The sequence below is a fragment of the Watersipora subatra genome, chromosome 9 (genome assembly GCF_963576615.1).
Source record: "Watersipora subatra chromosome 9, tzWatSuba1.1, whole genome shotgun sequence".
Lineage (NCBI taxonomy): Eukaryota > Metazoa > Bryozoa > Gymnolaemata > Cheilostomatida > Watersiporidae > Watersipora > Watersipora subatra.
In genome coordinates, this window is record NC_088716.1 from 59,390,978 (window position 1) to 59,411,142 (window position 20,165).

At 37.5% G+C, this 20,165-nt stretch overlaps 1 protein-coding gene across 1 annotated transcript in view; it reads left to right on the forward strand.

Moving 5' to 3' along the window:
* Window positions 1-237: 237 nt before the first annotated feature.
* LOC137405292 (centrosomal protein of 162 kDa-like) overlaps window positions 238-20,165 on the forward strand; it is a 33,636-nt gene continuing 13,708 nt past the window's right edge. The window contains exons 1-18 of the mRNA XM_068091521.1: window positions 238-323; window positions 795-838; window positions 1,908-1,972; window positions 2,244-2,381; window positions 3,287-3,437; window positions 5,587-5,652; window positions 5,993-6,139; window positions 6,704-6,789; window positions 7,269-7,637; window positions 9,639-9,852; window positions 10,603-10,715; window positions 12,218-12,448; window positions 14,197-14,438; window positions 15,753-15,948; window positions 16,608-16,799; window positions 18,106-18,219; window positions 18,341-18,465; window positions 19,402-19,576. Of these exons, the coding sequence (XP_067947622.1) occupies window positions 256-323; window positions 795-838; window positions 1,908-1,972; window positions 2,244-2,381; window positions 3,287-3,437; window positions 5,587-5,652; window positions 5,993-6,139; window positions 6,704-6,789; window positions 7,269-7,637; window positions 9,639-9,852; window positions 10,603-10,715; window positions 12,218-12,448; window positions 14,197-14,438; window positions 15,753-15,948; window positions 16,608-16,799; window positions 18,106-18,219; window positions 18,341-18,465; window positions 19,402-19,576 (2,736 nt within the window). The 5' untranslated portion in view covers window positions 238-255. The remainder of the gene's footprint in view (window positions 324-794; window positions 839-1,907; window positions 1,973-2,243; window positions 2,382-3,286; window positions 3,438-5,586; window positions 5,653-5,992; window positions 6,140-6,703; window positions 6,790-7,268; window positions 7,638-9,638; window positions 9,853-10,602; window positions 10,716-12,217; window positions 12,449-14,196; window positions 14,439-15,752; window positions 15,949-16,607; window positions 16,800-18,105; window positions 18,220-18,340; window positions 18,466-19,401; window positions 19,577-20,165) is intronic.

Here is a 20,165-nt window from a genome sequence, read left to right on the forward strand (position 1 = left end):
GTCTCACCTTGCATGGGTTCCTTATTTTCAATGAACATAAACTTGAAATAAATGATGACAAATAACGGTAAAATTCTAATTACATATTGTTTATTATGTTTAAAAATAATTCAACGCTTACATAATTTTTTGTAGCTTTAGTTAAGGTGCTGATGGAGATGATCCTTTTTAGAATAGTCGAAAATGACCTTTTCAGTCGTTCTCATTGCAGAGGCAGATTTGGGTAAGCTGAGGGAGTCGTCCGCTCCTAAATTCATGGATGATAGTACAGGACCATTTTCGGCTAGAATGTCAGGAACGGAACCTCAGCGTACCTCCAAATTGTAAGTAAATTTAAGGTTCATAGTTGATACAGCTTGTCGCGCATAGAATTAGACTTTCTTATGTTATTTACATATCACACAAAGATACAGAATATATTATATTCTTTTGAACTATTTCTCAAAGTTACCATATCGGAGGCAGCATCGCAATAGTGGCAGCAGATTCTGGGTCATCTTAGTTTCCAAAATCAATCATTTACCTTGCAGTGCAATCTTAAAGTTAATTTTTCTTTTAAATATAGTAAGATTTCTGTCTAGTTTCTTCTTCTTTATTGCTATATAATAGTGTCATTAAAAATAAACTTTACCACAAACAGCTGTAATAAAAATTTTGATTTTTCTATCTTGATGCTAAATTTGGCCTCTGGGAGAGTGAAAGATTCACCATTTCATTGTGTTTGATCTGCTGTCAGACTCATCGTTCATAATTATGGCTGACTCTGCTCAAAATTCTTGTGTTATAATTTTTAGACTAACTGAGACGGATGAGTTCAGGGAATCCCAGCTTTCATTTGGTATGTCATTTTCAGCAGTTGACCTACAACTAGCACGCCATTTGTGGGCAGGTGCTGTATGGTTCCAGTAGGTGTGACACAGTATGTCTTTTGTGGGCAGGTGCTGCCTGTTCAAGTAGGTGTGACACAGTATGTCATTTATGATCAGGTGCTCAGTGAGTTCAGTAGGTCTGATGCAGTATGTCATTTATGAGCAGGTGGTCTGTGAGTTTAGTAGGTGTGAGACAGCATGCCATTTATGAGCAGGTGCTCTGTGAATCTAGTTGGTGTGACACAGTATTTATTTTATGAGCAGGCGCTCCATTTTCGATAACTCCGGTGTAGTTTTTCATTTCGTTTCAAGCTCCATTAAGAGAATTATGAGTCTGTTTTAGCAGGTATTATCTTTGAAGTCTGCTACTGTGAATGTACATAGCATTTATCTATGCTATTTTATTTTTACCACCGTTATGAATCACCTTCATTTTAGCTGTAAGAATTCATGAGAGAATATTTTAGACAACTTTGGTAGTGAGTTGTAAATGATTGACTCTATACAGGTATTATTAGAGCTTAGAGTTGGCCTGTTCACTTTTCATTAGCCTTAGAGTCACAGTTGTGTCGCCCCATGCTATAGAGTTATGTGGTTTATCTACTTACGTTAGCAGAGTTAAAGGTGTGTATGTGCTAGTCTGTTGATTATTCCAGGACTTTTGCCACTTGTCCAGGACTTACTCAAATGGTCATGGCATCAAGGCTCTATGACACTAGCTAAACATTACGTGTCTCTGTTCATTCATGTTCATAGCAAATATAATTGTGCAGTTTTTCCGAATTTTGGCCACCAAATAGGAACAAAATTTGTGGCTATTTATGTACATATTTAGCTGAGTATGTACAAGTAGATATACCATACCAGGCTGTTAAATGTACATATTTAGCTGAATATGTACAGGTACATGTAGGTATACCATACCAGGCTGTTAGATGTACCTATTTAGGTACATATTTAGCTGAGTATGTACGAGTAGGTATACCATACCAGGTTGTTACACTAACATCTATATGCAGTCTAATTTCTTTCTTGCAGACCAGAGCACGGAAACTGGTCAAGAAACTCTGGAAGAGGCAGCTGATAAAAGTCGTTTTTTCAAGGTTCTCTTATGTCTACAACTATGTGTCTATGACTGTGGGTCTATGACTGTCTTTCTATGACCATGTGTCTATGACTGAGTGTCTATGACTGAAGTTATACAAGAAAATAATTGTAGTTGTCCCTCCTTGAACTGTGCCATTGCAATAGCCTTACGGCTCTGCAGTCATCATCATTTATGAGATGATTCTCAGTTCATGATGATAGTTGAAGTTGTCTTATCTTTTTAAGAAGGAGTATTATTCAGAGCTTGCTCTCTGTTTTGTTATTTAGAAATTACATGCAGATGCTGAGGGGACAGTTGATTACTCACAGCTTAACAAGCAGCTTGGGCAAACCGAAAACACGTCCTTTTTCGAGACAGCGGATGTTTCTGAGACAGCAAATGTTTCTGAGACTCCGGATGATCAGGTATTTGTTTTGAATTACCTATTCAGACTAGAATTATAGAGTTAGCAACATTGCATAGCAGGACTAGTTGCTATTTGTATTTGTCATCAAAACTGCATGCGTGAGCATGTACACCTGACTATGTACACCTGACTATGTACACCTGACTATGTACATCTGGCTATGTACACCTGACCATGTACACCTGACTATGTACACCTGACTATGTACACCTGACTATGTACACCTGACTATGTACACCTGACTATGTACACCTGACTATGTACACCTGACTATGTACACCTGACTATGTACATCTGGCTATGTACACCTGACCATGTACACCTGACTATGTACACCTGACTATGTACACCTGACTATGTACACCTGACTATGTACACCTGACTATGTACACCTGACTATGTATACCTGCCTATGTACACCTGAATATGTATACCTGACTATGTACACCTGATTATGTACACCTGACTATGTACACCTGACTATGTACACCTGACTATGTAAACCTGACTATGTACACCTGACTATGTACACCTGACTATGTACACCTGATTGTACTTGGCTATATTTATTAATGGGTGTTGAGAATACTTATAGGAAAAAATAAGAATGTTTTCTGTTGCATATTTTTTTGTAACAAATTTTGTTGTAAATAGCTATGCAGTTTCGTAAGGGTCTAGGTGCCATGTTACTGTATTATTTATTGCACACTTATGTCTGTTTCTATTATTCACTGTATTTGGGAGTTGCCTGATCTTACTCTCTTCAGTAACAGTATTCAGTTTGAGCCTTGTCATTCTTGTTGATTGAAGATCAGTATCAACCATAAGTTAACATTATATGTATTTGTATGTTTATGTCAGCATCAGTTGGTGCTGCCAGTGTTTCCTTCTTGCTTTGTTTAGGGAGGAACTATGGAAGAGAGCTTTCAGGTGGATGAGGAACAGGAAATGAGAGACAAAATAGAAGAAGGAAGGCCTGGTACTTACATGGGGGAGGAGCCTCCCGAGGAAGAAATTCCAGAGGTGTCAGCTAGACCTAACCTACTTGCTAACGGTATGCTGAGCGCTATGCAGTCAACTTTTTCTGAAATTTTAAATACTAGAAATTCCCCTGTCATACAGCCCACGACCAAAGTGATATTGGAAAAAAGAAAGGGTACTGATGGTTGAGAAATGCAATATTAGCAGTCAAATGGCACTGCAGTGCAATAGGATAACTGCAATGGTAGCTGTAATGTACTGGATGTGGGTGTTATTATATACAACAAACAGCAATAATGAAAGGAAAAGATTATATGTTTATATCTCTCCCTTGCAATAGGAGAAATGCAATATATCTCTCCCCCTGCATTAGGAGAAATGCAATATTAGAAGTAAAATGCACTGATATTATTAGAATAACCAATATTATTAATATAGTAATACAGTAATAATAAAAAAACCAATGAACAATTTTGTTTACATTTCAAAACGTCATAGCTAACAATATCAAGAAGTTGTGATAATCTTCTAAGAATCGTTAGAAAAAAATACCATCGTCATTTCCTTTACTTTCACTGCTTTAGACATCAGTTGGAATACCAAAGTGCTCAAGTTTCCAAAATGTCAGTTACTTTGAAATCGGCAAAAAAGAAACAATTTCTGTACTTCTACGTTAATTACAGAAACCTTCGGCAATTCGACAATGCTATAGACTGGTGAAATGTGCATGTTATTTTTTCGTGAAATATGCACGACTTAATGGTTCTAATCTCTGACGCTCGGCGTTTCGTTTGCCGGTCCTAATTTTGATAAAAGTAAGGCTTGGCCAGTTTTAATAAAGATTTTTGGCCAAATAAATCTGTCTATTTGTGTATAATCCGATCAGATGGGTAAGGTTTAGGAATATGTCGACAATTTTCAACGACTTGGTAACATATTCAAATAGACTTGTATGTGGTTTGTATCGTTATTATACTTTAACGACTCTACAAAAAAGGTCAAATTTTTTGCTGAGATTTCGATACAAGGGTTTGCGACGTTTTTGATGAATAATTTTCGTGAGTTGTGTGCACATGCATTTATCATAAAAACTCTCAAACTTGGCTCCCGCTTGTTTTGTCGTGGGATGACAGAAGGGGTACAGTGATCCCTCACTTTTCGTGGTTAGTCGGGACGGGCACTCACCTCCCTCGATAAGGGAAAATCCGCGAAATAAAAACTTACTTCTAAAGTCACTTTGTTTAAAAATTTTAAATATTTTCCTTTTCCGCTTAGGTTTATTGGACGATTTGATAGTTGGGGACACTTAAGGAGTCTGACAAGCACCTGGCTTGTCAGACTCTTCCAATAGCGCTTTTCACATTATTTTCCGATGCACTTTAAATGTTTGTTTTTTGCTCTTTTTGATTGTTGAGTGCTGAGAGAATCCCTTTAAGTTTCATTCACTCTGTATTGCTGTGTTTTCTTTTTGTCATTGCGTATAAATATGAGATTAAACATGTTACCACAGCCGCTAGCACAGTGATGCTCGCAAAGGCATCTCACCGGGTCAGACCATGAGCGAGATTAACATATTTCATGTAATTTATTTTTTTCATTTTTTATTCATTTTCTCAGAATTTTAGTTTTTTAATGAATATTTGTTGCCCCGCGAAGTCCTGAAGCCGTGAAAGGAGAGCCGCGAAGTAGCGAGGAAATACTATATCTTTCGCGAAATAGTAGTTTGTCTATGGGCTGCACTGAACTATATACAATTGAGAAGTTTATGTGTGGTTTTTTAGCAGACGTGTTGTAGGAATTATTGGGAGCTTACTCCAGAGTTTTTTTATCAAATTTCCTTTAGCAATAAAAAATTTAACACTGTAGTGTTTTATTAAGAAATTAATAACTGAAGTTTAAATACAAACCATAGTTTTCTTTAATTGTTTATTCAGTAAAATCTCTCTTTCAGACCTTTTTACTGTTTTGATGGTTTTACGATGCCATGTAAATTACGGTATTGTTTTTGTCAGTTTTGTAAAATTTTGCTTTATTTTTCAATGTAAAACTGATTTAAACTGATGTAACATAACTTTATATAGACTGCACTACGAGCATTAAACACTTGCTAGTATTGATCTCTCGTATGAACCAGTATTCATAACTTCCTACTAGCAGGTAAATGTACAAGCTGTTTCACCTACTCTATGATATGGCCATGAAGTTACTCCGTGTGCTTGTAGTTTCTCTCAATGACACTCTCGACACAAGTCTTCAGGCTACATCCGCACATGCAGCTGACGTATCAGGTACTCAGGCTACAGCCTTTATTCTCAATTCACCAAGACTAGTTTACTATATTTTACACACTGAGTTGTTCCCTGAGATCTGCTGTAAAATGTTTCTACTCTTTTCATTGTATTCACTTCAGAATGTCCTGACGATACTTTAAGGAGTTGAAAAGCTAAAAATGACCTCAAACTGTATAATGTTGGACATTGCAGCTAAGTTTAATCTTGCTGAAGTCATCAATATATTGAACGCAGTTGCAGTGACTGTTACAGTCACTGCAGTCAGTCAGTCAGTAAAACAAAAATGTAGTCCAAGTTCTTTCCACCGCAGTTGTTATCATTGCTGAGATGATCGCAGGTGGCATGGGCAACACTTCACAGTTAGAGTACGAGGCGGTGCAGCAGGCGTATCAAGAGGTGCACGACAAAGAGGGAACACAGACTATTCCCTTTACTAGCTCTGTGCCAGCTCATGAAACTGACAGAGAGACAGATGGCAATGAAGGTGGGTCACTCGTGTTTCATTCGTTTCTGACCATTTTTATCGAAACTCCACACGCCTACGCTCCGTTCCTTCCGTCATGTTCCTAAAATAATTGGTTTCAAACTCTGGTTTCTGCGAACCACTTTCGTAAACACCCACAAGATTAGAGAATCAAGTACTCCTTTGTATGCATGAAGGATAATTGCGTTCAATAAAAATGTTCATAATTGGTTGTCATGAACGCAGTGTGGCAGCTGCGATAAAAATCTATGTCGGCTGCGAGTTTTCTGACTGAAAATGAAAAAACCCCGGGCAACTCTCGGATTACTGATAGTTTTTCACGTTCTAAAAAAACTTGAAAGATGAGTTCATACAACTAGATTTCCTATACATTATTTTCAGATGCACGTTGAATGTTGGAATTTTGCTCTACTCTCTGATTATTGAGTGCTAAAAGGATCTCTTCAAAGTTCCTTAACTCTGTAGTTCTGTGTGTGGTTCTTTGTGTTTTCTTTTTGTCATTGCGTATACATATGAGATAAAGCACATAGTTTATGTGAAGAGCAGCACTTGATTTTGTCTCAGAAGAAGTTCCTGCTTGGCAGAACACGAGCAGAAGAGAGGCCGAGTCGGAGGGAACTAGTGTTTGGGACCTTCAGCCTGTTGCAGAGGTACTCATAGTTAGCCATATTAGTAAGCAAAGGATCACAGGCTAGACAAACTTTGAATTGTTTTACTGAAATTCAAAGGTTATAATTCTTTATTGATGCCTTTGCTATACACTCATACTGATGTCTCCAGTTTATTCTTCCAGTAGGTTACATTTTCATTTCAGACAAATTATTTTCTGCATTGGGTTCCAAACCTTGCCTCCAACAGGAGCCATTACATTATCCTACCTAGAGAGTAATTTCTTGACCTATTGGATTTTTGCCCTTAACAATAGTTGTAGTGTTATTACTTCAAGTGACTTCTTTTTACCATCAGTCAGTTTTATTTCAAGTTGTAGGAGGGTTTTTGGTTTTTTTCATCCGCTGTCTGTCACAGTCATGTATGTTATGGGCACTCTCCTGACTACCCAACTTGCTTATAAATAGCCCTCCTTTTAGTAGCTTTAGTAGGATAGCAAGTACTGTTGTTTCACCTTCAGACTAAGGATGCAACTCTCCATGATTCTGAGCAGGACTCTAAGCCATCCTCTCCATCTAGCGGAAGGAGGTCCAACAGCTCTCAGGCCATTCCCAAACAACGCCAACAGCCCAGTGTTTGGGACCTCGAGCCTGTGTCCCAAGCGGAAGCGCCCCCTGAACTCACACCCATAGGTCACTCGAGTACAAATCAACAGAGGGAGCACATGCTAGATGAGGTCGACTGGAGAGGGGGAAAGGTTACGCCTCCCACAGCTATGGCTTATGAAACTATTGACCAGTTGTCTCCTATCGCCCATGACAGAGAGTTTGATTTCCCAGTCACTCGTGACTCCCAGACTAACACTCCCACAAAACGCTCGTTAAAAAAGGTGGGTGTTGTTGTTTTATGGCAAATGGTAAGCTAGCATTTATGGTAGTGCAGGCTACCATATTTATGGTATACCAAATATTATGGTATACCATATATATTGTCATTATCATATATGTAATATATGTAATTATGCAGTATGTCATTATGTAATATATATCATTATCATATATTATGGTACCATATGTTATGGTATACATGTACAAAGCGTAAGGTGGTATTCTGAAAGGATGACAGATTGTTACGTGGTGTATTAAACCACTTGTGGAGAACAAGATGGTATTTTAGACAGGTGACACACATATAGCAGAACACACAACTCAGAAAAGTGTTTGTCAACCCGTGCTTGATGTGGAGAGGCAGGCGGTTTGCTTTCGGTTCATTATTCATTTAATCAATAGTTTTACAGTTGCTGTGCCTTTTGTCTCACAGAGGCCTGTGTATTTGTGTATGTTATTACGGTATTAAACCAATGCCTGTTTAGTCTGTCACAATTACACACTTTGAGTGGTTTTGCAAGATATGCATGCTAATTTCCTAAGAAAACTGTATTTTTTTGTTTAAGCCAGCTTCTTCCTAATAGGTGAAAACTAACAGAGCATGTGTTCTAAAAATCTAGAAATGTGGAAGACGTTTGCAACCACAGCTGTAAGTTCGCTGTCACATTTTCATTGCTTCAACTCAAAAATGAACATAACTAAATCGGAGAATACAGCGCATAGTTTTTTGTAAAGAAAATTTTTTCTAAAAATTCAGTCAATAGATGATCGCAATTTATTAAATAAATTTGGAAATAAGGAAACTATTGTTTTTGAGTTTTTGGTACACGGATAGTATCTCTGCTTCAAAACTTGTGTAGTAAATGTTATTGCAAAGTTAAGCACCTAGTAATGCCATACTATATGCTAATTTGTAAGTTTATACTGCGTATGTTGTATAATGAAACAAATGGGAAATATGGGTCAGCTAGTAATTTCCTTGTTAACCTTTTAGGTATGGATATATAAGCAAGCATTTTAATTACCCATTTTAATATGTTATTATTTTGACATTTTAATATCAATGACTTTTAAAGCTGTCGGACACTTACCAAGCTGGTGTACTATATTCTGAAAGTGCTTTGTAAACTCTACTAAAACTAGTTGTACAATAATTTGTGTTTGTTCATGTGATTTATAAGTCTGTCAAAAACTAATAGATCTATGCATAAATCTAGATTTATTTTTGCTTCATCTTTTGGAGTTGCGCTTCCATTTTATAAGATAAGACAGCTCTATGTCATTTGTTCAATTTTCACAATCAAGCTATCTCATGTTTGGCTATTCTTTCAACTAATCGCATACTGTTATTATGATGTTATTAAGAGTTTTAGGTCTACACCATTTTCAGACTTTGGTGGAGCACTTGTGTCAAATGACAGCATGGAAGCTGCATCGGCGTTAACCATTTTCACAATTGATTTCTTTTAAGACAACATTAAAGAATTTGGCCGCTGTAGATTGATCTTTTGCTAATAAATTTTGTGTGCAATCGGGTAGACGATTAGCTCAACGCTGTCTGCTTATAGTTCATAGATCAGTTACTAGGATAAGTTGAATTATAAAGTTAATCTGATTTACTTGCATTTAAATTGAGAACTGCTTTGGCAAGTTATAAATCATGCATTTACCTACTGAGAACTTAGCAATCTTTTATACTCAACATTGTACGACCCTTGAATAATTCCTAGACAATTAGAACTGGACAGTCTACCCTTCAAGCTGACTTGACTAGAATCAACGTCCTTTGACTTAACGCGCTGTCAGCAATCATAGACATTATATTCCCGTACGTTCAACCTCTAGTAAATGCATGCAATAAATAGGCTTTTTAACGCTTTTCGTTGGTAAGGCTGATCGTAAGCACTTTAGTTGTCTTGTTGAGTAAAACTCAAGTTAGACATCCTCATGTAGATGGACTACTGCTGCGGTTGCTTTCTGTTGCATTTTTCTTTCTCTCCTAGTCTATGGCGAGGACACAGATTATACGCAGACCAGTTTCTGCTGGCAAGTCTTCGACAGATAAGTTTGGACATGTGAAAAGTAGCGGCTACGGGGTAGTACATACGACCCCAAGCAGAAACAGGTCATCAAGTCCTAAGGCTCGATCTGCTAAAAAAGCTACAAAGAAGAAAAGTTCTCCATCTAGTCAGAAATCAACTAATAAAGACACCAGAGGTATAAACTACAATAGACTTGGTTACTTGATCTGAAAGCTATAGCTTTGCTTTGAACCGCTACAATTAGCATCCTACAAATTTTTAGTGATAGGTTTTAAGGTATCGCAACTCCGAGTCTATAGCAAATTATTTTTAAACTTCACAAGTTTTTATTTTGTTACGATTCCACGAGTTCACAGTTTTTAATAGACTGTCTTATTACATAGCAGACAATTTATGTAAAAATTTTGTATATTAGTTTCATGTTTATCTGACCTTTGTGATATTTTATGTTGAGCATATTAGTGTTTGTTTCTACATAACACTGCAGATTAATGTTTGGAAAATCCCTCGAGGAGAGAGTATGTTGTCTGCTTTACTTCCAGCAAGCAGAGGCTGTTTGTGACTTTTAAGATCAATATCGTACAAATAGTATCTCTGTAATTTTGTCTGGACATGTCTAATCTTGTCTGGACATGTCTGATCTTGTCTGAACATGTCTGATCATGTCTGGACATGTCTGATCTTGTCTGAACATGTCTGATCTTGTCTGGACATATGTAATCTTGTCTAAACATGTCTGATCTTGGCTGGACAGCAGCAATTTTAGGTTGGATGGCATTCCTGTCACTACTGGTGGCTTTTATTGGGAATTGAACCCAAACTTTCTGTTAAGAGTCAGGCCATAGCTTCAGAGTAATAGTAGGCGAGGAACGGTGTAGTTACTTCAGTGTCTATTGTTTTATGACGGTTGATTTTTGCTATACAGAGTCTGAGCAACTCCTACCGGTTGAGTCGAGCCCCATCAAAGTGCTGCAGTCAGTTGAGTCATTCGCCAACTACCTAAGGGATCAGTTCGTCTCATCGACTCCAGCTTCCAAGGTAATATTTTTAAAGTCAAAGCTGACTGTCAATGATATGGAATGTGTAGGTTGCATGAAAAACATTGAAATCATCTCAATTCATGTTTTCTAGTATTTTGTAAAGTTTTTATACTTTAATCATTTTATTTGCCTGATGGAACTTCCTGCTGTGTTTACTCACTAGCACATTACTGTTCTTATCAAATGCGAAAAAATTTATTTGAACGTTTGCTGATGAATCGCTAACTAGAATTATGTGTTAAAGATGAACATACACAAAATTCTAGTTAATTCTATCAAAATGTATCGGTATTTTGTTATCATTTGCGACTGTTTTGGATGTTTGAGGTGATCTGACTGCCAGGATGTTTCATAGTTAAGATTGACAAAACTTGATCTCGATTAAACCACTCAGGTCAGACGAAAGTGCGATTATGACGTCTGCAGTGGCAAACAGACCGACAGAATTGAGACATGTAATGCTGCAACCTGAACGCAATAGCTGATATCAGCTATCACAATTATAATAACTAGTGACATCATTTTCTACATATTTGTCTTTGGAGTGCTTTAACCACAATCAAGTTTTGTCAATTTTAACCTTGTCACATCCTGGTAGTCAGATCACTTCGGGCATCAAAAACTAATGATGAAAGTAGTGCACTGATACTTTTGACAAAATCTACTAAAGTTTTATTTGAGTTGTCCTTTAAGGAGACATGAAAAATAGCTAGTACATGCACTAGTTTAGTTGATCAACCTAGACAGTGATACCTTGAGATACGAACAGGCTTTGAAAAGGCCAGGTAAATGTGAAGGTAAAAGCGAGTCTAAGTAAGCCAAGCCACAAAATGATAATAAAATGATGAAAAGGAAGACGAAATTAGAATTAAGTTTAGTGTAAAATTAAAACTTATTTCCAAGTGTGTCATTAATAAAACTACATTCATTTAAGTTAATTTTAAAGTTTATATTATGTTACAAAAGTGCAGCATACCGAACGTGTTGGCAGCAAGTCTTTCTTGTATTGTTATTAGCCGCTACGTCTGTCTTGAAGGTAACTGCATACTGTCCATACTGTACATAATGCCACATTCTATTGAATCCCATAACCACTAAATAGATATTTGTTACTTTGTGGGTGTAGGTCGGGAATCAGAACAATTAAAAACATTTCTTCCCATTGTAATATCATGTTTTATGTGTTTTTAGATGATTGTAATGGATTAATTTGTATTTTATTATTTTATATTGGAAAAATGAATTTGAAATACGAGTGAATTGATATACGAGCTCTGTTCTAGAACGCATTAAGCTCGTATTTCAAGTTATTACTCTTTAGGTCTTCTCTATAGGCCTTCGCGGCGTCACTCGGTTGAGGACATATACATATATTTGTAAATGTATTGATATCAACAAGAAGACAATTTCTAAAATGCTGAAAGCTTTTGTTTTTTTTATGTCATGAACTGGTTCATAGCTAGCTGAGTAAAACTTCTTCAGGGGGAGACGGTATATCAGCCCGTAAGTGATACAGCCTCAGGAACTCATGTCGAGAGAGAGGCAGCATTGCTGAATGAGATTAGGGAGTGGCAGCAGAAGTGGAGAGAGGAATGTAGGATGAGGGAAAAGGTGGCAGCTGACTTTGCATCAGCTCAGAAGCATTGGGAGAGATATGCGGAAGAGACACGCCTTAAACACGAGCAAGAACTTGGCAGCCTACGACAGCAGGTCTACATACTGGAGGCCAAGGTAATTCCTCATCAGTGCTGATTTGAAGATGCACAGAGTCAAAAATACGCATGTCATGTGTCATGTCGCGTCTAGTGTGAATGCTGTGTGACACAATTTAGCTATTACTATGATTCTGCGATTGCTATAAATTGCAAAGGGCTTGAAGACATCAAAAAGTGGATCAATTGCTGATTGGTTAGTTACTGGTACACACATTGAATTGAGTTGCATGATTGGCTAGTCACTGGCTTGGCTAGATTGGCTGATTGGCTAGACCACCAAACCTAGCTTCCAAGTACGTAGTTGGATTACAAGAGTGCACCACCACTCCCACTCCCACAACACATTGAATTGAGTTGCATGATTGGCTAGTCACTGGTACACACATTGAATTGAGTTGCGTGATTGGCTAGTCACTGGTACACACATAGAATTGAGTTGCATGATTGGTTGGTCACCGGTACACACATTGAATTGAGTTGCATGGTTGGCTAGTCACTGGCACAAATATTGAATTGAGTTGCAATACTGAGTTTCACTCGTATTATTTGTGCTGTTGTTATTGATTTTTTAAATTTTTTCATAGTTTTTATTTTGAAAGTTTCGTAAGTCTTAAAATTTTTTTAAAAATAAAGTCTTTATCAGGTCAGCAGTGGTGTTAGCTCTGAGGTGTTCAGGCATGCTGATCATGTGTAGTGGGTGAAGCATTCTTGCTGATATTTACTGATTTACACTTTTTGAAAAGCATTTTGTTAGAATAGCTAGAATGCTAACATGGAGGAAATTTAAAGAGCTGGTATATTATCTTCTCCACTACTACTTCAAGTAGCTCCTGATATACACAATCACTAGGGTCAGAGTATTTTAATATGTTTTAATCAAAATAATATTGATGATGATGCATTGTATGTGTCAGTTGCGTCTGGTGTGAATTTCTCATCATTACTTTCTCCTTTTTCACTCATTTCTTTTCTCTCTTCTTCTCTATCTAATCACTGATGAGCATGGTCACCGGGATACAAACTTGGAGGTTTTTCTTGATAGTCTGTTTCTATCAGTCTTTGATATAGCCTCAGTTTTTGCTCTCTTTCACTCGCGTGTCATAGACTCTCCTACTATCACCATTTCCTCTTGCTGACACACATTCCTTGTCTAACTCACTTTTAACTGTATGCTTCTTGTTTTATTCATAATTTCATACTCCTGTGACACAATGCCAACATTCTAACCTAGCATATATTGTTTTTTTGGTGGCTGACCGTGTGTCATACCTGCAAGGCAGCGCTTAGTGTCTGACTACATATAAAGGGTCATCAGCTTCTTAAAGCTCTTCCTGTTATGTAGCCCTCTTGTCGACTTTTAATTGCAAATCTTGTTGCGAGATCTTATTAAAATATGTCTTATTGTGAGGTCTTATTAAAATACATAAGATCATACATGATGAAATCTTATGAAAATGCGCCTTATGGTAAATTCTTATTAGAATAAGGCTTATCGTCAAATCTTATTAATACGCCATGTCATTAAATTTATAAAAACATGCCATATCATGAAATATTCTTAAAGTACGCCTTGTCACAAAATTGTGTTAAAACACGCATTATCACATAATCTTATTAAAATACACCTTATCCTGAAATCTTATCAAAATTTTCCATTCACCAAATCCTACAAAAAATTTCAAATGGGCCTTATCATGAAATGTAATATTCTTCATTTATTCAATGAAATTATTGTGAATTTCTGATGGTGTATCGTTTCTACAGGCGTCTCTTCGTTCTGGGCCAGAGCCTACAGCAGAGGAAGGTGGAGGTAGTCCCCATATTAAAGAAACCATAGCTAGATTAGAATCTGAGATTAGGAGTCAAGATAAACTTCTTTCGGGTTATCAACTTGAAAATGAGAAGCTTTATAAAGAAATGAAGCAGATGGACTCGCTACATAAGAGCACTTACGAGCGTCTGTATCAGGAAAATCACAAGCAAGCTTCAGAACTTGCGCAGCTTCGGTTAGTAAGCAATCTTTCTCCTTCTCATATGCTTGTTTCTCAGAAGACCTTCACATTCTCTTTCCTCTTTGGCTCACTGTTTCATCTTCCTGTATGAAGAGTTGGTCATACTTTATACCGTACTTTAATGCACCTCAATTAGTTGGTTTGCCCTTCTTTTTACCCACCCTCCTTTTTACCCGCACTCCTTTTTAACTGCCCTCCTTATTACCCGCCCTCCTTATTACCCGCCCTCCTTTTCACCCGCCCTCCTTTTCACTCGGCCTCCTTTTTACCCGCCCTCCTTGTAACCCGCCCTCCTTTTTATCCAACCTCCTTTTTACCCGTCCTCCTTTTTATCCGCCCTCATTGCTTGCCCTCCTTTTTACCTGCCCTCCTTTTTACCTGCCCTCCTTTTTACCTGCGCCCTGTTTTACCCACCCTCCTTTTTACCCGCCCTCCTTTTTATCCGCCCTCCTCTTAATCCGCCCTCCTTTTCACCTGCCCTCCTTTTTACCTGCACCCCGTTTTACCTGCCCTTTTTTTTACCCACCCTTCTTTTTACCCGCCCTCCTTTTTATCCGCCCTCCTTTTTATCCACTCTCCTTATTACCTGCCCTCCTTATTACCTGCCCTCCTTTTTACCTGCCCTCTTTTTTACCTGCCCTCCTTTTTGCCTGTCCTCCTTTCTACCTGCCCTCTTATACATCTACACACCTTCTACTGTCCCAACTACAATTCACTCGCTCTCCAATTTACTCACCTATAAGACTACCCACACTTTACTTCCTACTACTGCTTGCAATGCTCTAGCTTCACCAGTCTTCATTGTGTGGTGTGTTGAACTCTCAACTGTTTCTTGTTTATACATCTTTTTGCTTTGATCCCTGTGACAAGCCTGAGTTCAACCCTCTCAGTAATTGATAGTTCTTCGCTGTGTTTTATTTATTATGCACATCGCTACAAGTGCATCATCTGACTGTGTTTTGGTTTATATCGTCTGCCCTACAAACATATGTACATGTATATATATATATATATATATTGATAAGTATTCTATACTGAGTTGTCTTCTCTTTGAAGCACTAAATTCTTTTTTACTTGATTTGCGCAGACTTTTTAATGCTTTGTTATATTATAGAAATAACTATCATTCTCAAGGAAAAAGGGAGTATAACTCTCCGCTCGGTCTCCTGTACAGGAAGTAGAGCGCTATGTAAATCAATGTGCACGCTTTTTAGGCAGGTTTTCTATTGGCTGCTTCAAAAAGCCATTTCATTCTCTAAGTAGGGTGATAGAAATAATCTGCGTTACTAAAGCTTGTTGTACAACCAGGGAGGCGCTGTCTCAGCGAGAGGCAGAACTGAAAATGAAGGGACTTCCTACAATCGGATACGGGCATCCTTCAACTGGTCAACTAGTCGGTGGAGAGCTTCATCCACTTGAAGCAGGAGAGACAACAACTCCGATGACGGCTGCTCTCGGGGCTGGAAGAATTGCTGATCTCAAGACGCAGTTGGTTAAGGCTAAGGTGAGTACCACAAGCTGTTTGGGTATGATCTGAAAGTGAGCTAACATGCTAACTGATATTCTAGCAAATAGACCGGCTACTAGCGCTGACATGGTTTACTAGCAAGGGCATGCAGTTAACAGTTGTTGACTTGATAACAAGTTAGAGCCTCAGGCTATTCACAAATTTAAGGTTTGATGCTTGAGTTATGCTTGGTTTATTTTTAACCTCTCACCTCCTCACAACCTCTCACCTCACAAACTACCGTCAAAATGCATTATTTTGACAATGTTGTTTTCTATCTCCAATCACATCAAGAAATGCAAATACAACGTTTGGTTGCCTTCAAAAGATTCTGTTCCGTTTTTCGTGAGCTACATAATGATAGGGAACTAACAAATGTAAATATTATGTGCTGGCATTTATAGTTTTTTAAGGTGATTATTTTATTCTGTACATATAAACAAAGCATCTGGTGAGTGTGTCTTGGCTGTTACTGCTCACATGATTATTTATATTAGAATTAATAAAACATGCATTAATCTGTTTTGATTAGTAAGAAACTTTTTCTAGCGCAAAAGATGTATGTTGAGTAGGAAGTTGTCTAACCTTGCCGTACAAAGGAAGTTGTCTAGTTTTGCAACATGGTAGTGAATAGAGAGTTATGGTTATTTTCCTAGAGTGACTCTGGCTCTTTCGCTGCCCAAGTGACAGTCTTGAGTCAGAACAACTCTAGCTTGAGTTCTCAGCTAGATCAGGTGTGCAAGGAAAGAGACCAGCTCAAAGAACTTCTCATGATTAGCAAGCAGCCTGCTGAGATCAGAGCCATCCAGGAGAGATATCAACAGGAGATCAACGTCTTAGAAAAAAGGGTTTGTAGTCGGTCCCTAGACCTTTAACAGAATGAGTTTGATTTGAGTAATGAAATGCTGTGTTTTATGTGAGAAACATCGAGAGAAGTTTTATTGGTGGGCAAAAAAACTGGACCCCTTTGTCACAAAATTAAAATTCTCATTTACTCATTGTGAATGTAATCAATAACCGTAAATTATGTATTAAATTAAACTTCATTTTGTCTTGATTTTAAATATGTAAACCCAACGGCTGTAAAATTATGCTTTGAGTGTTTATGTAGGCTAAATCCTGAGTATTTCCTTTTTTAATGGCTAAATGTAACAATCCGTACAGATATGATCACACCACATACATTTCTATTTGCTTATTTCAGGTCATATACACGTATACCATATGTTTGTATGACCTAAATAAGCATTTCAGTCACGTATTCAAGTCATATACGTATTCAAGTCATATACATATTCAAGTCATATACGTATTCAAGTCATATACGTATTCAAGTCATATACGTATTCAAGTCATATACGTATTCAAGTCATATACGGCATAAAGTAAGCAAATAATTTAACTCAATCACTTGTTAAGAAGTTTAATAAGTTTGAAATTGTCTTCTCTTGTCCTTCTCAAACAATCATGTGTAAGAAGTGACTGTACTGCTGTGGTCAGACAGAGCTTTAAGTTGAGGTGTTATACTGTTGCACTAATAGTCGGCGTCTCATGTTTTACCATCTTAGCGTTCTGTTTGTGTCAGTCAACTGACTGTTTTATGGCAGACATGTATACAGTGCAGTGACAATGAACATTAAATCTTGTCTTATTCCGTTTTACAGATGTGCACAAGTATCAGAAAATATGACCTAGCTTAAGCAATCTTTACTATAGTAAGAGCCGTGTCTGTTTTTTGTCCGTCTGTCCGAAGCTACCCCGAGAGCTTTAGGAAAAACATTGCACCACATGGGAATCAAATCCGGATATTTAGATTTACAGCCAAACGCTCTGTCATCTGCACCAGTTCACCACCTTTTCACATCTAAGAATATTTGTGTACATACTTATTACACATGATGATCTTTCACAGGACCGCCGGCGTACTTATGTAAATCACTATCAATTGAGCTTTTTTATTTTCATTTTAATGTTTTTCACAAATATTTTCTTATTCATTATTATAATTTGATCTTGTCAGGATATTCTTTCAGTCTTCAAGTTACTAGTTTGTGTACATCTCACAGCAGTCCATGATGGTCAGTCAACTGCCAGATAAAGTTTATCCATATATTATATTTATTGCTTGAATGTATCCCATGATTTGGCTTCCAGATACGCTGGTATATAGACAACCAAAAGATTCTTGATTCAGACTTGGAGAAACTTCGACAAAAAGACTGCGAAATCAACCAGCTGAAGAACAATATTAAGCAACTCGAGGAGCAGGTGTGTGTTTTTGAGATTATCATGTAGGTCAAAATGGGGACTATAAAGCCCTTATAATTGCTAAACAAATGACCAATGAAATATAATAGTTTTAAGATGATCAATAATGATGGTGTTGCAGAAGCACAGGTCTTATGACAGCAAGCAGAGGGCCAAGGACAGAGCCGCTGACACAAAGAGAATTAAAGATCTTGAACGACAGGTCAAGGAGATGGAACAAATCGTCAGAAAGCGAAATCCAAACAGGTGCTAGCATCACTTTGATTCTATGATTTGGGTTTTGTCCGTTTATTTTGGTAAGACAGTATCTTTAGTTTCACAGAGTCAAGTTCCTGGCTGCAGAGAAGAAATACTTGTCAGTGTGTTCTCAATGTTTGTCAGTAAGCTTCTTTTATGTCTGAAAATGGTTAGTTTTTAGCCAAGTCATTTGATTATGTTGTCAAGATTACATCAAAGAGGACTGTCGTCACCACAGAGGTGTTATTATATTACCGTTTACATGTACAGTGTATATACAGTTGAGAGGAATGTTGTACGACTGTGATTTAGTCATTCAATTGAGATAACCATGGGTAACTAAATACTAGGATAGATCATACGAGGTCCGATCCAAAACTTCCCGGAATGGAGTTGTATACTCGTGTATATTCACACGATGGAAAAACCCATTACAGGGTTGGCTGGGAAACATCTCTGGAGTGTTGTCACAAAATTTCAGGTTGCTATGACAACGCGTTCGCATGTGAGCCGACGATATGTCAAGGTCTGTCCGGTTTTTTTATTTTTAACAAATTTATCGTCATGTCTAATCAATCGGAACAGCATATTTGCATTAAGTATTGTGCGGAATTAGGGAAAACAAAGATATTACGATTTACGACCTTTAAAATAAAGTTTTGATCATTCCTGAAAGCTAATACAATAACCAGATAGCACTAATAGAATCACCAGATAGCACTAATACAATCACCAGATAGCACTAATATAATTATGGCAACTCACTTGTTTACAACTTAGTTTTGCTTCCTCATTGGTGGCCATTGGTGCCTCATATTCATTTACAGATAGGCGTGTAAGGAAACAGGGTGTGACAATTCCTTGCTATCAAGAGCTATTGACCATCAGAGGATGCAAGTTTTGATGTAAACACAAATGTATATGCTTAGCTTTGCATTGTTGTAGCATTCCTTCACTAATATGGGCAGCATCCATAATGCCCGACAATGACGGTGCTCGGGCTCCAAGTATCAAGTTTCTAGAGGAACGAGTTGCACAATTGGAGAAAGAGTTGGAAGAGAAAGATGAGGAAACCACAAGGATTCTGAGGTCAATGGAACAGCAGTGTAATCGATCAAAGGTCAATATATTGTAGTTTCGATCGAAAAGGTGCTGCAGGGCTATTGTGTCTGTAATCATGACAGCTGATGTCAAGTAAAACTCGAAGCTATCACAAATTAGTTGAAATTTTCTCTAACCCTACTATAACCTTGAACAAGACTTCTGTTACAACCCTGCAATAATCGAAGAAATAATTTAAAGAAGAGGTAAAGCGGGCAGCGTTATATTGTTAGATTTTATTAATACTTGGTTTAAGAGATAATGATTGGTTAATTAACTTTATCCTATTAGCAGCAGGTGGTGGTCATTAACAAGGTTACTTCTCACCAATTCAATGTAGAAGACAGTAAAATTAGTTTCATTACTTATACATGTAGGTCTGGTTATTAATAATAGAAAGTTTTGATTCAGTCATCTAGCTCTTAACCTGTATTAATTATTAGTGTCGTGTCCAGCTTTTAAAGGTTGACTTGCAACAAAATTCATGTTACAGGTATTTGGTATCAAAAGGTTCACCTTGTCTTACTCTGCTGTGTTGTAGATGCAAAATATGTGGAAATGTGATTACAAGCTCTTAAAAGCTCAAAAACGAGCATTTAATCGCAGCC